General features: G+C 37.9%; 2 protein-coding genes and 2 pseudogenes across 5 annotated transcripts; 3 read left to right on the top strand and 1 right to left on the bottom strand.

Moving 5' to 3' along the window:
- The first annotated feature begins 2041 nt into the window (after positions 1 to 2041).
- On the top strand, positions 2042 to 5233 carry LOC147298145 (G-type lectin S-receptor-like serine/threonine-protein kinase At4g27290). 4 transcript variants are annotated; one of them, XM_086228685.1, is made up of 7 exons: positions 2042 to 3338; positions 3430 to 3561; positions 3643 to 3800; positions 3896 to 4106; positions 4225 to 4462; positions 4547 to 4697; positions 4846 to 5233. In XM_086228685.1, exons 1-7 carry the CDS (start codon positions 2042 to 2044, stop codon positions 5158 to 5160), a joined length of 2502 nt encoding a protein of 833 aa, XP_086084811.1. In that variant the 3' UTR covers positions 5161 to 5233. The 4 variants fall into 4 exon arrangements, with proteins under 4 accessions (XP_086084811.1, XP_086084813.1, XP_086084812.1 ...); XM_086228687.1 differs by having other exon boundaries at positions 3685 to 3800; XM_086228686.1 differs by having other exon boundaries at positions 2042 to 3326; positions 3421 to 3561.
- A 988-nt stretch (positions 5234 to 6221) lies between these two features.
- LOC147298146 (calcium-binding protein KRP1 pseudogene) lies at positions 6222 to 6810 on the top strand (annotated as a pseudogene).
- Positions 6811 to 6939: 129 nt separating this feature from the next.
- On the bottom strand, positions 6940 to 8518 carry LOC147298147 (G-type lectin S-receptor-like serine/threonine-protein kinase At4g27290 pseudogene; annotated as a pseudogene).
- A 1458-nt stretch (positions 8519 to 9976) lies between these two features.
- Positions 9977 to 12478, top strand: LOC147298148 (protein FAR1-RELATED SEQUENCE 4-like). The gene is made up of 2 exons (XM_086244984.1): positions 9977 to 10937; positions 11427 to 12478. Exons 1-2 carry the CDS (start codon positions 9977 to 9979, stop codon positions 12476 to 12478), a joined length of 2013 nt encoding a protein of 670 aa, XP_086101110.1.
- Positions 12479 to 19359: the final 6881 nt, after the last annotated feature.

Genomic DNA, 19359 nt, shown 5'->3' on the forward strand with positions numbered 1-19359 from the left:
TTATGTCTTTACCATTGAGAATACAACAATATCTTGGAGGTCTACGAAACAGACCTTTGTTGCTACCTCTTCGAATCATGCTGAGATTCTAGCCCTTCACGAAGCAGTTCGTGAATGTATATGGCTAAGAGCAGTTTCCAAGCATGTTCGAACTACGTGTGGGCTGAATTCTACCACTGATGAATCAACGATTATCTATGAGGATAATGCCGCTTGCATCCAGCAGATGAAGACAGATTTCATCAAAGGAGACAACACCAAGCATATTGTACCGAAGTTCTTCTTCAGTCAACAGCAACAAGAGCATCAGATGATTGAAGTCAAGCAGATCCGATCTCAAGACAACCATGCAGACCTCTTTACCAAGTCACTGTCAAAGTCCACGTTCTTGATGCATGTTCGAGGTATTGGGTTGCGTAGATTGGCTGATTTACCTAGTATGTAGTCTTCAGGGGGAGTCGACATCAGGGGGAGTATCCCGAAGCATACTCGCTTGACCATCGTGTACTCTTTTGTCCTTCGTCCAGGGTTATTTTGTCCCACTGGGTTTTGTTACCTGGCAAGGTTTTAATGAGGCACATCTTGGCATGGTCACCCTACTCATACATCCTGAAGATGTGTTGATCTGATATATATGCATTTGCTCATCTTTTCCCTTCGACCACGGGTTTTTCCCATTGGGTTTACCGGGCAAGGTTTTGGTGTAGCAACTCTAATGCACCCCGCTCCCATAGACATACTATCTGCTCATGATCCAGAAGATATGACTTCACCTATTTTCGAGGTCCTGATGCGACCACACTCACGCGCGTTGCACTCTTTTTCCTTCGACCAGGGTTGTTTTTGTTCCCACATGGTTTTTATTACTTGGCAAGGTTTTAACGAGGCAACTTAGAAGCGCATAGCAGAGACAACACTAATGACATGGAATATCCAAGGATGAGTGTTGTAAATATATTGTTATAATTAAGTGGCTATTCCTGTAATTAGTGGTAGGGGTATACTAGTAAATATTTAAAACCTAGTAAACCCTACCTCTATATAAGGATATTTATAACATGAATGAAATAGACTGATCATATTCTCTCTGCCTCCTCTTTTCTACAAATCCTAATTTCTACATACTTTTACAACATATATAACATTTTGATTTTTGACAGAAAAAAAATCTATATAATATTGCTCCAAAATATGAGGCCCTTTACTATGGTAGGCTATGTGCGGTTGCACTGCACCACGTCAGATCCGACACTGATCCCAACACACCAGATCACCACCTTAACCTTGATATGCAAGTTGAGATAGGTGCGACCCATCTAATGAAAGAGCTTGTACAACAAAAATCTGGCTTTATCCCCATGCAATGACTTTAACTTCTGAGTTGTTTTCCTATTTAGAGTTTAATAAACAATAAAGCCTATATAACATTTTGATTTTTGACAGAAAAAAAATCTATATAATATTGCTCCAAAATATGAGGCCCTTTACTATGGTAGGCTCTGTGCGGTTGCACTGCACCACGTCAGATCCGACACTGATCCCAACACACCAGATCACCACCTTAACCTTGATATGCAAGTTGAGATAGGTGCGACCCATCTAATGAAAGAGCTTGTACAACAAAAATCTGGCTTTATCCCCATGCAATGACTTTAACTTCTGTTTTGGAGTCTCCTCAATCGCCTTTATGAATTTCGCCTAGATATTTGACAGGAACACCTCATTTCAATTCCTTATACAATTCGGATGTTTCTTATGAAATAGAATCACGTAAGCATTATTGGTACCATCCACTGGCCTGCTGTTTTTAGTTCTTAACATTTTGGTACGGAAACACCTAACTTCAACAACTGTCAGCTCGAGCCTACTTTGATGACCATATTAATTGCCTTGTTCCTCTGTAAAAAACCTATCATTTTGTATTTGTCTAACAGTTGATGGCAGCTGCCATTTGCATATAATGCAAGTCTCCAACCTTGGGCATGCACGCATGATAGTAAACTTGGTTTCTACTAGTTATTCAGAGCAAAGAGGAAGAGCTATGAAAACCTTTACAGTGCTCTCTGTGTCTGTCTTCTCATCATTTATGTTCTCCATTCTAAGTACCTCCACTGCAAAAGACCTCATCACTCCAAGTGAGTCAATCAGAGATGGAGAGACTCTAGTTTCCACCGGAGGAAGCTTCGAATTAGGCTTCTTTAGCCCTACTAATTCGAAGAGTATTCGTCGATACTTTGGAATATGGTACCATGAAATATCTCCTCAGACAGTTGTATGGGTGGGAAACAGAGGAACCCCACTCACTGATCACTCTGGAGCTCTGAATATTACTGAAAAAGGAGTTCTTGTGCTTCTCAGTGGCACAAATAGTACGACTGTGTGGTCATCCAACAGTAGTTCATCTTCAAGAACCATAAGCAACCCACTTGCTCAGCTGTTAGACTCGGGCAATCTTATCGTGAAAGATGGAAATGGGGTCGATTCTCTCTGGCAGAGCTTCGACTATCCGAGCGACACCATGCTACCGGGAATGAAGCTTGGAAGGAACTTGGAAACTGGCCTAAACAGGGTTTTGTGTTCTTGGAAAGATGCAGGGGACCCTGCTCTAGGCCAATTTTCATTTTCCATAGACCCAAATGGGTACCCCCAACCAGTCCTTAGGAAAGGTCCCCTGACACAGTTTAGGTTGGGGTCCTGGAATGGCCTTGCTTTCACAGGGAGTCCTCATCTTAGATCTCAGGGAAACTTCAAAATCGACTTTGTGTTGGACAAGAATGAGGTCTATTACAAATTTGAGCTCCTGAACAACCTTCATTCGAGACTGGTGCTGAACCGGTCAGGTGATTTGCAGCGCTTCTTTTGGACTACTAAGAACAACAGTGCTAGCAACAATGTTATGTACTCGGTTCCAGCAGATCGGTGTGACACTTATGCTTCGTGCGGTGCATTCTCTGTCTGCAAAGTTGATTCTCCTCTATGTGCTTGCTTACACGGTTTTGTACCAAGAGACTCGAGTTTGAAAAACAGGTCTGCCGGCTGTGTTCACGCAAGTACTACTCCATTTGCTTGTAGTAATGAAGATGGATTTCGGCAGTTCACAAGGTTGAAATTGCCGGACACATCTTCGTCTTGGACCGATCCTACTATGTCCCTTGAGGATTGTAAGAAATTGTGTTTGAAAAACTGCACCTGCACTGCGTGTGCAAATATGGATATTAGGGGAGAAGGAACTGGCTGTTTGCTCTGGTTTGGTGATCTCATTGATATAAAAGAATTCGACTCTGACGGGCAAGACCTATTTGTACGGATGGCTTCCTCAGAATTGGGTACTTCTTTTAGTTCCTTCTTGTTCAAGTTTTGTTCTTTTTGCGAAAAGTAACAGGGCATATATTATATTTATGCTCACTGAATCTACTTCTTATCTTTCAGGTGACATTAAGACAAACAAGCACTCTGGGGTGAAGAAGCGAGTGGCAATCACAGTCAGCTTTGGGCTGCTAGTCATGGGAATACTAATACTAGGATTGGTTTTCTACATACGGAAGAAATTAAAAGCACAAGGTAGAAACTAATTAATAACCTGATTTGTTGATCATGTATGAACCTATTGTTAATGACTCCCAATCATTCTTCTACTGTCAGGAAAAATGAAAAACAGACGTGTAAAGAAGTTCGACATGGAAGGTGGAAACGAAGACACAGAGTTGATAAACTTTGATTTGGCCACCATATCTAGAGCCACTGATAACTTCTCAAACAATAACATGCTGGGAGAGGGTGGTTTTGGACCAGTGTACAAGGTTACAAAATATATAGTGTGATTAGAATGTGTCTTTCCTTTCACAATATATATCTTTCAACTTATTCAAATGATGGTTTCTACTTTAATTTATAGGGCATATTGATAGAAGGGAAAGATATAGCAGTGAAAAGGCTTTCAAAATGTTCTGGGCAAGGAGTTAAAGAATTCATGAATGAAGTAATATTGATTGCTAAACTCCAACATAGAAATCTTGTACAGCTTCTGGGTTGCTGCACTGAAGGAGATGAAAAAATGTTAATTTATGAATACATGCCCAACAAAAGCTTGGACTACTTCATATTTGGTTTGAACCTCTATCGATCAACCTGCACTCACCTCTCAAGTCTTAGTTGTCATAATTCATTTTGGAATTTTTGTTCTAGATTTAAGTGTAGATTGGACTTACTTTTATAACTTGCTAGATGACACAAGGAGTAAATTGCTTGGTTGGGACCAACGCATCAACATTTTTGGTGGAATTGCTCGAGGACTTCTTTATCTTCATCAAGATTCTAGACTGAGGATCATCCATAGGGATCTTAAAACCAGCAACGTTTTACTAGATAAAGATATGAACCCAAAAATATCTGATTTTGGTACGGCTAGAGCATTCGGGGGAGATCAAACTGAGGAAAATACTAATAGAGTGGTCGGAACATAGTAAGTATCTTTGAACTCGTTTCATTTCGTACATTCTTTATTTTATGTTCTTTGTGAACTTGTATTTGCAATTTCATCTTGCAGTGGTTATATATCTCCGGAGTACATGGTTGATGGACTCTTCTCAATCAAATCCGATGTTTATAGCTTTGGTGTGATGATGCTGGAGATAGTGAGTGGGAAGAAGAACAGAGGATTTTGTCATTCAGACCACCAGCTTAACCTTCTAGGACATGTAAGCTTAATGAATGACTAGTCCTAGTTTACTACAATACAGCAAGATTGTTCTGTAATTATTTGAAGATGGGAGGTCTTTACATATAGATGTGGGAAAATCAGAATGGAATCTAACCTAGATACAAATTTCATTGATTAAATTTCAGGCATGGACGCTATGGACTGAAGGAAGACCATTGGAAGTGATGGATAAGGTGTTGGATGGTTCCTGTGCTCTAGCAGAAGTGTCACGATGCATTCATATAGCTCTGTTATGTGTGCAAATGCAAGCAGAAGATAGACCAAACATGGCATCTGTGGTGCTAATGTTGGGTGGTGAGGGTTCATTGCCTGCGCCCAAGCAACCTGGTTTCTTTACTGAAAGGAACCCACACACACTTGAAGCTGATCATTCTTCATCAAGCAAGTATGAATCACATTCAATAAATGAGATGAGTGAAACACTGTTAGAGGCACGGTAAAATGTCATCTACTCAAAAGCAGTAGCAGAATACAGTTATGGCCATGGGGCACCATGGTTGGGGGTGTACATGGTTTGCCTATAACTGTAATTATATTGTGTGAGGACTTATTAATTATTTGCATAATTAAAGTAATGTTTACATTTGAGTTGGTATTAAGTAATGGTCTACTCAAACTTACTATTTTGTGTGAGGTTGTGTGAGGTTTAAGTCGTATTATAGTCTCGTGTCAAGTATGGTATCAGCTCTACTACCATAGCTTCCCCTGCAAAGTTGCGAAGTAAGGAGCAAAGGGGTCAATTCATGAAATTAATCTTCATCTCATAGGCTTTAAGTGTATATTCCTTAGTTTTTTATTTTGTTTTTTAAGAATAAGGGAGAATTTATTTGATAAAATGATTTAAAGAGGCTAGTTTAATTTTTTAAAAGGCAAGCGTTAATACAGCCCACGTGGCTATTTGAAATTTCTTTGTCTCACCCCTACGGGCCCTACCAAGTAAAATTGCCCCTACCAAGTAAAATTCTTAGAATCTGCCGGGGCTTTACCCCAATAAAGGTGGATTGGCTCCATCAACATTGGTATTATACCATGGATTTCTTGGTCTTACCCAATGAGCTAGCAAAGTTAAATGCTACTACTTTAACAGTATGACTATATACTAATCCCGGCCCCACTTATTCGCAATTGGTTCTTAGTTTTAGGCAAAAAGGTGGCTACGTGCCTGGTCACAGACTTCCACACTACGTGAGAAAGGGGATGGAACTCACCTTTTTCCAAACAAAGAAAGAAAATGAAAAAGGCACCTTCCTCCCAAATGACACATTTACCCCTAAGCACCTTTCGCTTGACCAATATTCTCCACGTCCAAGACCATCACCCATCATTTCCTTCCACGAGTTTGACAATTCTACCCCTCAATCCCTCATGACCTTCTCAGAAACCCAATGGCAGCTTCAGCAAAACAGACAGACCTTCCCTCCTTACCTGTACCTGAGTTGTCTTCCATGGCCTCTCTTTCTTGGAAAACCCATCTCACATCTTCCTTTATATACTCTTCCACATCTCTCTTTCCCCAACAACATACTCTGAATTTCTTCATCTGATTCTCCCTTTGGGCTCTCTCTCTCTCCTCTCCTCTCATCTCTCTCTCCCAAATTTGCCAATGGCTTCTCATCAGCAAAACCCACAATCCAATTTCCAAGATTTGCTGCCCACCATGGCCAGCAAGCTTGGTGGGGACGGTCTAATAGGCGAGCTCTGTAATGGGTTCAATTTGTTGATGGATTCTAACAAGGGGGTCATCACCTTTGAGAGCCTCAAGAGGAACTCTGCTCTGCTGGGCTTGCAGGACCTGAGTGATGATGATCTACGGTCCATGGTAGAGGAAGGTGATTTTGACGGTGATGGGGCTCTCAATCAGATGGAGTTCTGCGTTCTCATGTTTAGACTGAGTCCTGAGCTTATGGAGGAGTCTCAGTTATGGCTAGAACAAGCTCTTCAACGGGAGTTCAAACATTTGCACAAGTCATTCCCTCAAACATTGTTATTGACCAATCACAATTTTAAATAAGTTACCTTCTCTCTTAATCTGCTTCTTCTTCTTCTTGTTTAAATGTAATATCAAGCTTAGGCCTAGAAGAGCCACTCCTACAGCTAGTACAGGTAGAACTATGATCTTAACTCGTGTCTTTCCCTTCGAGCTTTTGTATGTCGCTGCCATTTCGAGTATAAAGCAATTAGAATTATCACAATGGAATGTTATGGTCCAATTTAGCATCTTGCCAGATGAATATTGTTAGTGGACTCAGATATGGTCATAGCCTTCCACATGCATAAATTTAAGTGGCTGTAAGACTCATTTGAACTTGTATGAGACACAAATTTTCTGTGCTTAAAATGTAAATAATTCCATACCAATCTCAGAGGCAGCCATCCTTATGCATATGTCTTGCCCAGCATCAGAGTATTCTCTAATATCAATCAGTTCTCCAAGCCAGTGTATGCAGCCACTTCCTCCTCCTCTGATATCCAGATTAGCATAAGCTGTGCAATTGCAGTTCTTCAAGCATACCTGCTCACATTCTTTGAGGTTCATGGTCTTGTTATACCAGGAAAGCTGTGTATCCGGCAATTTAATGTGAGAATATTTTAGAAAACCCTCTCCATCCCGGCAATCCAATGGAGTCTTTCGTACACAGCCATGTGACCAATCCGCCATTTCCCAGTCTTTGGGGGACGTTGGCACAAAGCCTTTCAAACATCCACAAGCAGGGGAGTTGTTAATGTTGCAGCTACCATATGCACCACATAATGCAAACCTATCACAGTCATCAATTTGTGCTGTCAAGTAAAGGCTCCAGTCCTGGGTTCTGTCAATCCATGTGAAGCGCTGAAGGTTTCCATAGGGATTCAATGTAAGCCTTGTAGAAACTGAGCTGTTAATGAGTTGATAATAGTAATATATTTCCTCCTCGTTGAATACAAACTCATATGTATATATTGGATTTGGTTTCAAATTAGGCATACCACTAAACCTGAGACCATTCCATGGTCCAGACCTGAATAGCACATCTGAACCTTTCTTTAGAAAAAATTGTGGTACTCCATTCACCTCAAGCTTATTGGTATATTCCCCTTCCGAAGGATCATCATCACTCTTCCATGATGCCAGGAACCGGTTCAGGCCTGTTACCAAGTTCACTCCATACTTCATGCCTGGCAGAATTGTATTGCCTGGATAATCAAAACTCTGCCACAGGAAACTTTCCGGGTTTTCGCCATCTCTCACAACTAGATTTCCTGTATCCAAAATCTGTGCAATTGGGTTGGTTTCTGATTTTGGTGAATTGGAAGACCAAATTGTGCTGTTAGCATCATTTATGAGGACAAGTGTTCCCTGGTCAGAAAGCTTCAAAACTCCAGATGAATCATTAAGAGGAATATCTCTGTTGGCAACCCACACCACTGTCCCAGTAGCTATCTTCTTGTACGATATGCCTAAGTACCGATTTTTGGAATGCCCCGGGCTAAAGAATCCTAGCTCGAAGCTGCCTCCAGCTGAAACTATGGTCTTGCCATCTTTAAGTGATTCAGTAGCACTTATAGTGTCTAGTGCTGCAGAGAGTACAAAGCTTGATGACAAACAGAAAACAAAGAGAAGCATGATAAGGACTTCCATTGATTTCCTCCTGCTTATCATGTAAGTGTGTCTAATAATTCAGGGAATCAACTGCTTGATAGATTGAATAAAGTAAGGAAGGAAATGCAGAGGCTGCAGAGGGATTCCAAATCCTTACTGTGTCAAGCTCAGATTGTCAAGCTTCAGAAAATTTCTATCAGCTTTTTCAATCAGAAATAGTCCCCATTGAAGTTTGAATTGCTTAAAGAAGCTGAAGTTCCATCTTTCATTTTCTTTTAACAAGTCTTGTATTGATCATTTTGATATATTTTAAAAGAAGTTTGACTATGGGGTATTTGTGGTAATATTTTAGAGTCAAAGGAATAATAGAATTGGCTTATCTATTCTTCTCACAAAGGAGGATATTTAAAGAGATGTAAACTATTAAAAACACCCTATTTTGATATACATTAATTCAAAACCTCCAATCTTTATTAAACTATTTCAAAACCCCCTGTTAACACTTAATATCTCTGTAAACCCCCTAGTCAACTTCTAATAAGAAAAGTTTGACTTTAATTTTTTTAAATATACCAGGTTTACCCCTGTTTTGTTTTCCTACATCAACAACATTAATTACCGTACCGTTTTTTTAGTTACCCCTGTTCTTGCGCTTGCGATGTTCATCGTGAGCTTGAATCTTCATCATGAGCTTGAATCTTCATCATCGTGAGCTTGAATCTTCATCGTGAGTTTCTTCATCTTCATATGCGATTCTCTTCGTGCGATTCGTGAGCTTGAGATCGGATTCTGCGGGGTGTTTTCTGTGATCGGGGGAGGTCTTCATCGGATTTTGGAGTAATTGAATCTACGCGAGCTTGTTATCGGATTGTTCGGGGTGTTGTGATCGGATTGTTCTGATTGTGATCGGGAGGTTTTCATCGGAGCTTAGTAGACCAAATTTGATTACTGTGAGTTCTTGTAAATTTCATTTGATTTACAATTTCTGTGTGTGATTTAGTTACAATTTGTTTGAGTGATTCAGTTTCAATTTCTGGGAGTAATTTAGTTACAGCTTTAGTGGTTGAATTTAGGTTTGTTGATTTATTTAGATGTAATATCAACTTAGTCAATTGATATCAAAACCTTAAAGAGAATAATTCAGTTTCACTGTAGGAATTATGTTGAAATTCAGTTTCAGTGTACCAATTATGTTGAAATTCAGTTTCAGTGTAGCAATTTTGTGGAAATTCTGTTTCACTGTAGGAATTATGTTGAAATTCAGTTTCAGTGTAGCAATTCTGTGGAAATTCAGTTTCAGTTACACTTGTGTTTTTTCTTTGTTTGTTTTATTTTAAGTCAGAAATTGAAACTGATATTGCCTAAACTTATTAAGAAATTGAATTGCAATACTGATTATGTTGTTCTGTTTTAACAGTTTCAATTGATTTTATTTTGTTAGTCAGTGTTTACTTACTTTTTTGTTTTATGTTTTCTTATCATGTAGCTTAATGGATGTTGGTGTGATTTCAAGAGTTACTTGTGACAGTAAGTCAGTTCTTTTGTCATTGTTTTCCGGTGTTACCTATGAATGGATTTGTAGTGAAGTAATAAAGAGATTCAATCATTTGAAGGCAGGGCAATTTAGGTTATCTTACTCTTTACCGGATCTTGAAAGTTGCAAATTGGAATGTGATATGGATGTTCACTTGATGTTAGCTTCTTTGCCTTTGTTTAAACTTTCATATGTTGATATACTTGTGAATCACAATGGTGTTCTTGTTGAGTATGTTGCTTGTAGTGCTCCTAGTACATCATCTAAAGATACAAGTGCTAGTGAAGTCTCTTATACAAGAAAGAAAGGTGCAAGTTGTTCATCTTCTGAAGAGTTTGAGAGTTTGATTGATCCGAATCAGTATTTAGGTGATTTTGGAACTGCTGAAACTAAAAGTTATCTATCGAAAGAGTGGGAAGGTTATATTGATCATGTTGGACAAAAATTTGAGGGCGGTGTAGCTGAATTTCGTTTGAAATTGGTGAAATATGCTGTTCAGATGGGATTCAAATTTGTATATGCGAAGAATGACAAAGATCGGATTATAGCTGAATGTTTTGAGAAGAATTCACACGGTTGTAAATGGCGTGTGTATGCAGTGTTATGTAGAGCAAATGGATTTTGCTATATTCGTACTATGAATAATCAGCATACATGCCGTGGAGTTGTTCGTGAGACTAAAGGTAAGATGATGAGTTCACGAATTGTATCATCAATTGTGAAAGATGAGCTTCGTTTGAAGCCATCTTTGAGACCTATTGACATTGTGCAGGAACTGAAACTGAACTATGGTTTGGATATCAGTTATCAAAATGCATGGAAAGGTAAAGAGATGGCAAAGCTTCTTGTTCATGGTGATGAGGAGGCCTCTTTTCAAAAGTTAGCTTGGTACGTTGAAGCTGTGAAGATTTCAAATCCAGGCACACATTGTGTTTTACAGTTGGATGAGTCAAGTGGTCGGTTTCAGAGATTTTTCATTTCATATTCTGCATGTATTCAAGGATATAGATGGTGTCTTCCCATGGTTCATGTTGATGGAACTTTTTTGAAAGGGAAGTATTTGGGTCATTTGCTTGCTGCAAATGGAAGGGATGGTGATAAAGGTACGTCTTTTTTTTTTTAGTTGCAGTTGTTTATTGATTTCGTTGCTTCCTTCCTCGATTTTTAAGGGTAAATCCCTATTTTTGATCCAATCTCCTCCTAGGGTATAGAATGGGCTTGGTGGAGGCATTATGTTAGGGTTTAGCTACGGGATTTTGGGCAGAGCCCAAAATCTCGTAGCTAAACCCTAACATAAATGCCGACAAACCAGGTATTTGTAATATTGAAACTTTTAATTGACTTAATTATATATGGCTCTAAAGATATTAATTCAGTTCAGTGTAGGAATTTTTTGGTAGATCAGTTTCAGTGTACCAATTCTGTGGAAATTCAGTTTCAGTCTAATATGGCAGTGAAAGTTAAAAAATAGAAAGATTGAGTTTATTTGACTTGGTTACAGTTACAGTTCAGTAAATTATCATATTTTATTCTTTTGCTTTATTAGTTACACTTCGGCTTTTTCTTTGTTTGTTTTATTTATTTTTCTGTAGGTATATTTCCTCTTGCTTATGCTATTGTGGATTCTGAGTCTGAAGACAATTGGACTTGGTTTTTTGAAAATTTGTATCAAGTTTTGGCACCCCAAGGTCGTACAGTTACATTCATTTCAGATCGTAATCCTGGCTTGTTAGAAGGTGTTAACCGTATTTTTCCTTCCTCACCTCATGCATATTGTTATTTTCATTTGGTAGGAAATTTGAAAAATAAGTTGCCTGTGAAAGTAGTTGGTAAATATTTGAGAGAACGTGTTCTGAATTTATTCATGAAATGTGCATATGCGCCAACGGTTGAGATTTTTTACAAACATTTGGCTGATTTGGAAAAAGAAGGGCATGACAATGCTAAGAAATTCTTAGAGAGCATTCCGTTTGAACATTGTGCGTGTGCTTTTTTTAAAGGTAATCGGTATGGGGTTATGGCAAATGGCTTATCTGAGTCTTTTAATTTTTGGATCCTCAAGTTTCGTTCATTGCCCATATTTGAAATGGTTGATGGTATTAGAGTTCAAATAATGGAAACTATGGACAAAAGAAGGACTGAGGCTAGTAGTTGGCATAATGTTCTTTGTCCTAAAATGGATGAGATGTTGAGGAAGTATATGGAAGTGGGTAGGCATTGGAAGATTGCCCGATCATATGATTCTGTTTATGAGGTGTTCGGTCCACATTCTGTTTTAGTTGATTTGAACTCCAACTTTTGTACTTGTCGTAGATGGAAAATTGAAGGGTTCCCTTGTGCTCATGCTCTTGTAGCAATTCAAAGAGAGGGTAAAAATGTCTATGATTACATTGAAGACGAATTTAAATCTGGTTACTATAGGAATTCCTATGCAGCTGCAATTCTTCCCATTCCTGATATTGAGATATCTGCTTATGATGCTTCTGATTTTGTTATTCCTCCTTTTACAAAGAGGCCTCCTGGAAGACCAAGATCAACGAGGTATAAGTCTATTGGAGCCAGTTCAAGATCTATTAAATGTGGTAGATGTGGTAAAGTTGATGGCCACAATAAGAAAACATGTACTGCTCCTTTGAGGAATTGATTTCTTTGTTTTTGTAGTTTAGTTTCAGTTTATGAAATTGAATTTAAGGATTTCTTGGAATTATTACATTGAATTAGATTGATGATTCTCGAAATTTTGATTATGTAGTCCTGTATTCTTGGATTTTGGAATTTGCAAATGGAATCTGTTTGGTTTTCTTGTTTTTAGTATTATTTTCGAAGGTGAAACTGTTTTGATATAGTTTCAGTTGAATATTTTGTATTATTAGGGATTTTGGTTTATGATTGTAGTTGAATGTTATTATCTGACTTATGATACAATTATTATATTCCAGTTGATAGCTTATTAACAATGAGACTGTTCATTCTCTTGAAACTGAAAAGACGTAACCTCTTTCTCTGAACATGGCAACTGAAACTGTTTTTTAAGTGAAATTGTATTGTAAGTGAAACTGTTTTGCAAGTGAAATTGTTTTTCAAGAGAAACTGTTTTGTAAAAGTTGACAAGTGCGTTGGTGTTATTGCGAGTTTTTTTGGTCCTACAAGCAAAGTTGACAACATTTAAATACAGTTTCAGTTACTTTTAGTGTCCAATTTTAGTTATTGTTTAACAGTTACACTAACTTAATGACCAAGAAGTTTTTTTTTTTTAAAGTGAAATTGTTTAGACATTACAAAAATTACAGAAATAAAAGAACTATTTATATACAAGTAATAAATTTAAGAAATTAGATCAATGTTTGAATTTAGCCAAAAATTACAGAAATAAACCAACTACTTATATACAAGTCATAAATATAAAAGTCTCGACATTTTATCAATGTTTGAATTTCGCCATGATATGATCAAACTTGTTGTTGGCTTCTGGTCTCTTAACTTTTTTGCCCAATATGTTCAACCAGCTAAGTGGATGATCCATGAACTTCTTCAGGACTTGTATTTTGAATTTCTGCACATCTGTCTTTGTGAAAGGGTTCTTAAATGGAGCTCCCCTTTGAATTTGCTCTGTGTAGTACATGACTAGGAATCCACAATCATTTCTGCAATAGACAAGTTACAATTACAGTCAAACTTACAGTTACAGTCATTCCTTTATTCTGAAATATATATTTGCACTTTTTAAAATATGTAATAATACTTACGTTCCCGATTTTTGCTGGGGACAGTTGTTGTCATCTTCAATTGGCATTTCAATGTTGTGTTCCAACAGCCAAGTTAATGTTACTTTCTCATCCTCATTCAGTTGCACTTGATATAAGTCATCTAGTTTCTGTTGATTTGCCTGGTTTAGGGAAATTGGACCTATTTGTTTCACTAGATTCTGCCTCCTTGTCCCTTTAGCTAAATCTTGTGCAGCATTCTTTTTGGATTCTGTGAGGAATTGATCCACGTAATCTTTCTACATGTTTAAGACAACATATGTCAGTGTAACTGAATGAATCATATGTTAGTGTAATTTAATGTTAATATACATTTTGTTTGTTTCTTACCAAATACTTTGCATTTTCAAAGCATACATCACTTCCGTTCACATTACTTGATCTGAGGGAATTGAAATGCGTCCACTTTCTATTCTTCAAGTCAAGCATAAGTAGTGTGAAGTGGCTCTTTTTTGTAGATAGCATAGGAAACAGGAATTTGTCATATTTTGGCAAGCGTTGCAACAATTCGTTCAAAAGGAATCCAACGATGCCATTGTCGTTTTTCTCTTTCAAAAATCTCTGATGTTCTCAAGAAAAATAGATTTGAATTTGATAAAGCATACATATACACATTTAGAATTAATAGTAGAAATAAATAATGCAGTTTCAGTTCTTACCCAGGCATAAGTACTGAAAATGAATGTACCACTTTCTTGTAGCTCTTCTTGCAATAAGTGATTATATGAGTCGACAACCTATGTTTTGTGATGAATTTCAATGTTAGAAATTAGTATTTTAAGGTATAAGAAGTATAGAAGAATGAAATTGAGCATGTGTTACTTTCATGCTTTTATCTTACAGTATTTGCCACATCATGCTCTTTGATCAACTGGTCCACATCCTCGCGTGATACTGTCCATCCAGGTTTACCACACCAAAAGAATTCACTGTTTGATAAAGAAAACAATTTCAGTTACAGTATAAATTCAATTGCAGTGTGAAGATTCAGTTTCAGTCTAGTATTGTAGTGAAACTTCATATGTAAAAAGATGGAGTTTATTTGACTTACTCAAATTCAGCTTCTTTCCAGTAATATATGATTTGTGCTTTCAATTCAGGTTCCATCATCTTGTACACTGCACATCTGCCCCATGGGATTTTTCTCCTTTTTTGATCTACTACTGCTGAATCAACAGTTGCAGTGGTTTCAACAGTTTCAGTGGTTTGAGTGTTGTCGAGTTCCTCAACATCATCAGGACCCACTTGTGAAATTGGCATTGCAACTTCGGCAGTTTTGATGGTGGTCCTTGTCTTTTTCTTTCCACAGTCATAATCGAATTCAGGGTACTCCAACTTCTTCCTCTTTCTTTGTTTCATCCGTAATATTGCTGACAGGTTTTGGATGAAATGCTTATTTGATATCTTTAATGCCTGGCAGGGAGTTTCAGGAGTATTCTTTTCCTTCAAGAACTCTACCTCTTTGATGAGTTCGTTCTTGATGTGGATTATTTCACTTTGGATGTCTTCTAGGTTCTTGATCTGAAGCTCTAGGCTGCAGTTCTCAGTCGCTATTGCCAAAAGGTCATTACTCATTCCCTTCACTTGTTCATTCAATCCATTTACATGTTCATTTAGAGATGCATTTGTAGCATGCAACATTTGCATCTGAAATTCAACTTCAGAATTTTGTTGTTTTTCAATATGCAACATGTGCTTCAGTTCTTCATTTTCTCTATTTTTTTCCTGTAACTGTTCACGAAGTTTGTCAGCTTCCTCTTTCAGCATGTTGAATTGATGTTTTAGATCATTCCTTTCTCGTGTAAGCTCCTCATTCTCAGTCATTTCTTCTGCCAGCATTTCTTGAGTCGATATTCTTTGATATTCGACTCCATGTGGAACTTTAATTTGCCTATAATTTTCTTCCCTTTCTCTCAGATAATGACCTTCTAATGAGCCAACAATGTCTCGAAAAACATCATTGCCGCCTGTCTGGTCTCCACCTTCGACATCTTCATTTTCAGTTGCAGCATCAGATTCAGTTTCAGTTGCACTGCTGTCAGACTCATTCCCTTCTTCTTCATTTTCATCTTCTTCTTCTACAGGTTCATCCTCATCTTTCTTTTCCTCTTGTTTTTTGTTGTCATTTTTCCCCTTTGCAGTGTCATCCACTTGTTCTTCCTCATCAGATTCAGTTTCTGGAGGTCCACCTTGCTCTTCTTCCTCATCCTCACTTCCTTCCTCATCATTGCTTTTTCCCTCATCCTCCTCGTCAGATTCAGTTTCAGTGTGTCCACCCTGCTGTTCTTCCTCATCGTCACTTCCTTCCTCACAATCGCTTTTTCCCTCATCTTTCTCTGCAGCCTCATCCAGTACTTTGTGTTTCTTTTTTGGACCCTCTTGGTTTGTATTTCTTCGCCTGATCCTTAAGTTCTTTCTTGCCATCTGCATAGTTGCAATATAAGGTATTGCAATAATAGTTACAATACAATAATTTCAGATTCAGTATAGATAATGTTTTTTTCACTTACCATTTGTACTAATGACATGTCTTCTTCAAAATCATCATCATCATCATCATCATCCTCATTACTACTGTCAACATCTTCTTCTGCAAACTGCACATTTACATTAGTGTTAGTATCATTGAGAAAACAGTTTCAGTATATTAATAATACAATTACAGCTTAATTAGAATAGAAATTTTTACCTTTATATCTGCAAGTTTTGTCTTTCTCAAAGCTGCAATCAATTTCAACAAGTCCCACTTTACAATTGTTGGACTCATGTTTTCTCTTCCTTCTATTGGTTTTATAACTCTAGTTTTCTCACAAAACCAATACTGTGAAGATACAATAAATAAAGATATAGTTACAATCATATCAACATATTGTAAAATAATGTTAATAAAAAATAGAAAAATGTAATTACGTACCAAAATCATTATAACACATCCACTGACAGAACTGCCCTGTGGACTATTCCTCAAATTATTTCTCAAGAAATCTCTTATGGCTCTTGCCCATGCAAACGATTTCATTTTCTTGATGTTTTCTATCGGGGAGACTAAATTCCATGCAAGTGTGTACCCCGAATTTGCAAAGAAGATGATAGTTAACATCAAGATAACAATCAGCCTCACCACATCATCTGTTCTGTCTGCTTGAAGGGCTTTTGTAAGTGCATTTTCAGCTTCTTTTTTGGTCACTCTTATGTCTTCACTGAAATATCTCTTTACAAAACTTGAATCACATCTTGTGCAGCCATAGTTGTCGATTTGTACTTCCTTTCCATGACTTGGCAACCCAAACATCTGTGCAACATCTTCAACTTCAATTGCTTCAAATCTTCCCCCAATTTTGAATTTGTGTGTTCTTGTGTCATACAAGCTGAGGATTTGGTGGATCTGCTGGTCTGATTTCCTGTGCTCTTTCTTTGTTATTAATCCTCTGTTGCAGGCATCGAAAAAAGTCCAAAAAGGAGTCTGTTTTAACTTGTCCAGATGCTTCTGCTGTAGACTAGGCTTGATGCTTTGGAGGATATTCAAAAAGCTCACCAGGTTAGATCGATATTGTATACCTGGATTCCTTTTAGCGTCCTTCGCTGGTGATTTTTTCTGACTCTATAAATGTTTAAACAGTTACACTTATTAGGATATGCTATGAATTGAAACATGTCAAGGTATACTCAAACATAAGAAACATGTCCAGGTACATTTCCTAGTCCCATATTCAGTTACATTGCATTTATAGTAAAGTAAAGTAAACATGTGCAAATGGATAATTATGGTGAAACTGTTTATGTGTAAATGGATAATTATAGTGAATTTATATCAAGAACAATTATGTGCTTGAAATTAGCTCAGTCAAATGATGAAACCATATTACATTATGCAACTTAGTGAAACTGTTTTCTCCTACACTAAGTGAAACTGTTTTCTCCTACACTAAGTGAAACTGTTTCCTCCTAGACTAAGTGAAACTGTTTCCTCCTAGACTTGGTTGTAGTTACATAAATTTGTGCAACTTGCATAAACTAGGTGAAACTACATCAGTCAAATCACGAAACCATATTACATTATGCAACTTAGTGAAACTGTTCTTATTTAGAAATTGAGTTGCAATTGTTTTTTGTCGTTTTACCTTATGTTTCGGTGCTTTGTTTTGTTTTGTTGCTTGCTTCCCCTTTGCCATTTTTTAAACCCTGCAATTTTGAAAGTAGTCACAGTTATTAGAATATACTAGTGACCTTGCTGAAAGTAGTCACAGTTTTAGAACCCTACAAATTTGCATAAGAAACACAAATTCAATTCAAATATAGTTACATTAGTACACTTATCCAGAATATCCACAAATTTTTATGTCCCAGAATACCGAGAAGAAAATTATGTACACTTACCTTTTCTGCAAAAATTCTTTATGTTTGTTGTCGATTTTGGTTTCTTCAGCTAATATATGTGTTGGTTTGTAGGAGAAGGAGTAGATTTCGGAATGAGAAATCGTGGGGGGTGAGTGGCGGAAGTTGAAGAGTGAGTGGGTTCTGAAACTGTTTTCGGAGGGGGGAGTGGGTTCTGAAACTGCTTTCATGATGGAATCAGAAATCGTGGGGGGGGGGGAGTTGGGGGAAGTTCAGAGGGAGTGGATTCTGAAACTGATTTCGCAATGGAATGAGAAATCGTGGTGGGGAGAAGTGGGGAAGGTTGAAGGGGGATGGGTTCTGAAACTGTTTTCGTGGGGGGCAGTGGGTCTGAAACTCTTTCAGTGATGGAATGAGAAATCTTGGAGGGGGGAGTGGGGAAGTTGAAGGGGGATGGGTTCTGAAACTGTTTTCGTGGGGGGGGGGGGCGGTTCCAAAATTTTTTCTAATGGAAGGAGAAATCTTGGAGGAGGGAGTATGGAAAATTGAAATGGGTTCTGAAACTGTTCGTGGGAGAGAGGGTCTGAAACTGTTCGTGGGAGAGATCGTGGGATATTTTCGTGAGGTGGGTTGGGCTGCTGGGGGGTTTTGGGCTTCCAGCTGTCCTGTGGACTTTCTTGGGTGCGGTTTGTTTGTGGGCTTCTGGCAATTTGTGGGCTTGGTTGCAGTTTCTATGGGATTGGTTGCGGGCTGTGGGCTGTGGGCTGTGAGCTTGGTTAATGGCATAGACGTAAATTCTAGTAATAATGAAGCCTAAACTATTGGTAGGCTGTGGTTAGGGTGCGGCTGGTTTGTTGGGTAATGGCTGGGTGCGGCAACAAATTTTTTCCTATAGTTGGGTGGTATAAATTACGGACTGTTTAAAGAGTACATAGGGTATGACTAAAAAGGAAACTAACGATGCAGCTAGATACAGCTAATCACATCCTATAAGTCAGCTACTAATTACTCCCTACACGTTAGCTTGGAAAGGGTAGAATTGAAAACTTTGCTTGTTAAATTATCTGCAAGTTGGTCATTTGTTTTCACATATAGTCTCTCAGTTGTCTACTGCATATGTGCCTATATAGCTGGAAGCTCAGATTAGGCCACAGGAAGTTCAATTTGGTTCAGAAATAACAGAAAAAGAAGCTGTCAAAAAAGTATATGTAGAGAACCAATTTGTTTTGATTTGACGCGGTTAGCAGAAGGCTTGTTCCAATTAAAGTACAATTTGACCAGGGGAATATGGAAACTGCATGTTACTTGTTGTTTTTCTCACCAGGACTTGTTCAATGGTGACTCGGTCATTATAATTCTTATTACAACGCGAGTGGCACTTTGAATGGATGTTCTTGTTTAATTCTTTGTTAATCAATATATGATG

Source organism: Dryas octopetala, chromosome 1, assembly GCF_963921425.1.
Source record: "Dryas octopetala chromosome 1, drDryOcto1.1, whole genome shotgun sequence".
NCBI classification, from domain to species: domain Eukaryota; kingdom Viridiplantae; phylum Streptophyta; class Magnoliopsida; order Rosales; family Rosaceae; genus Dryas; species Dryas octopetala.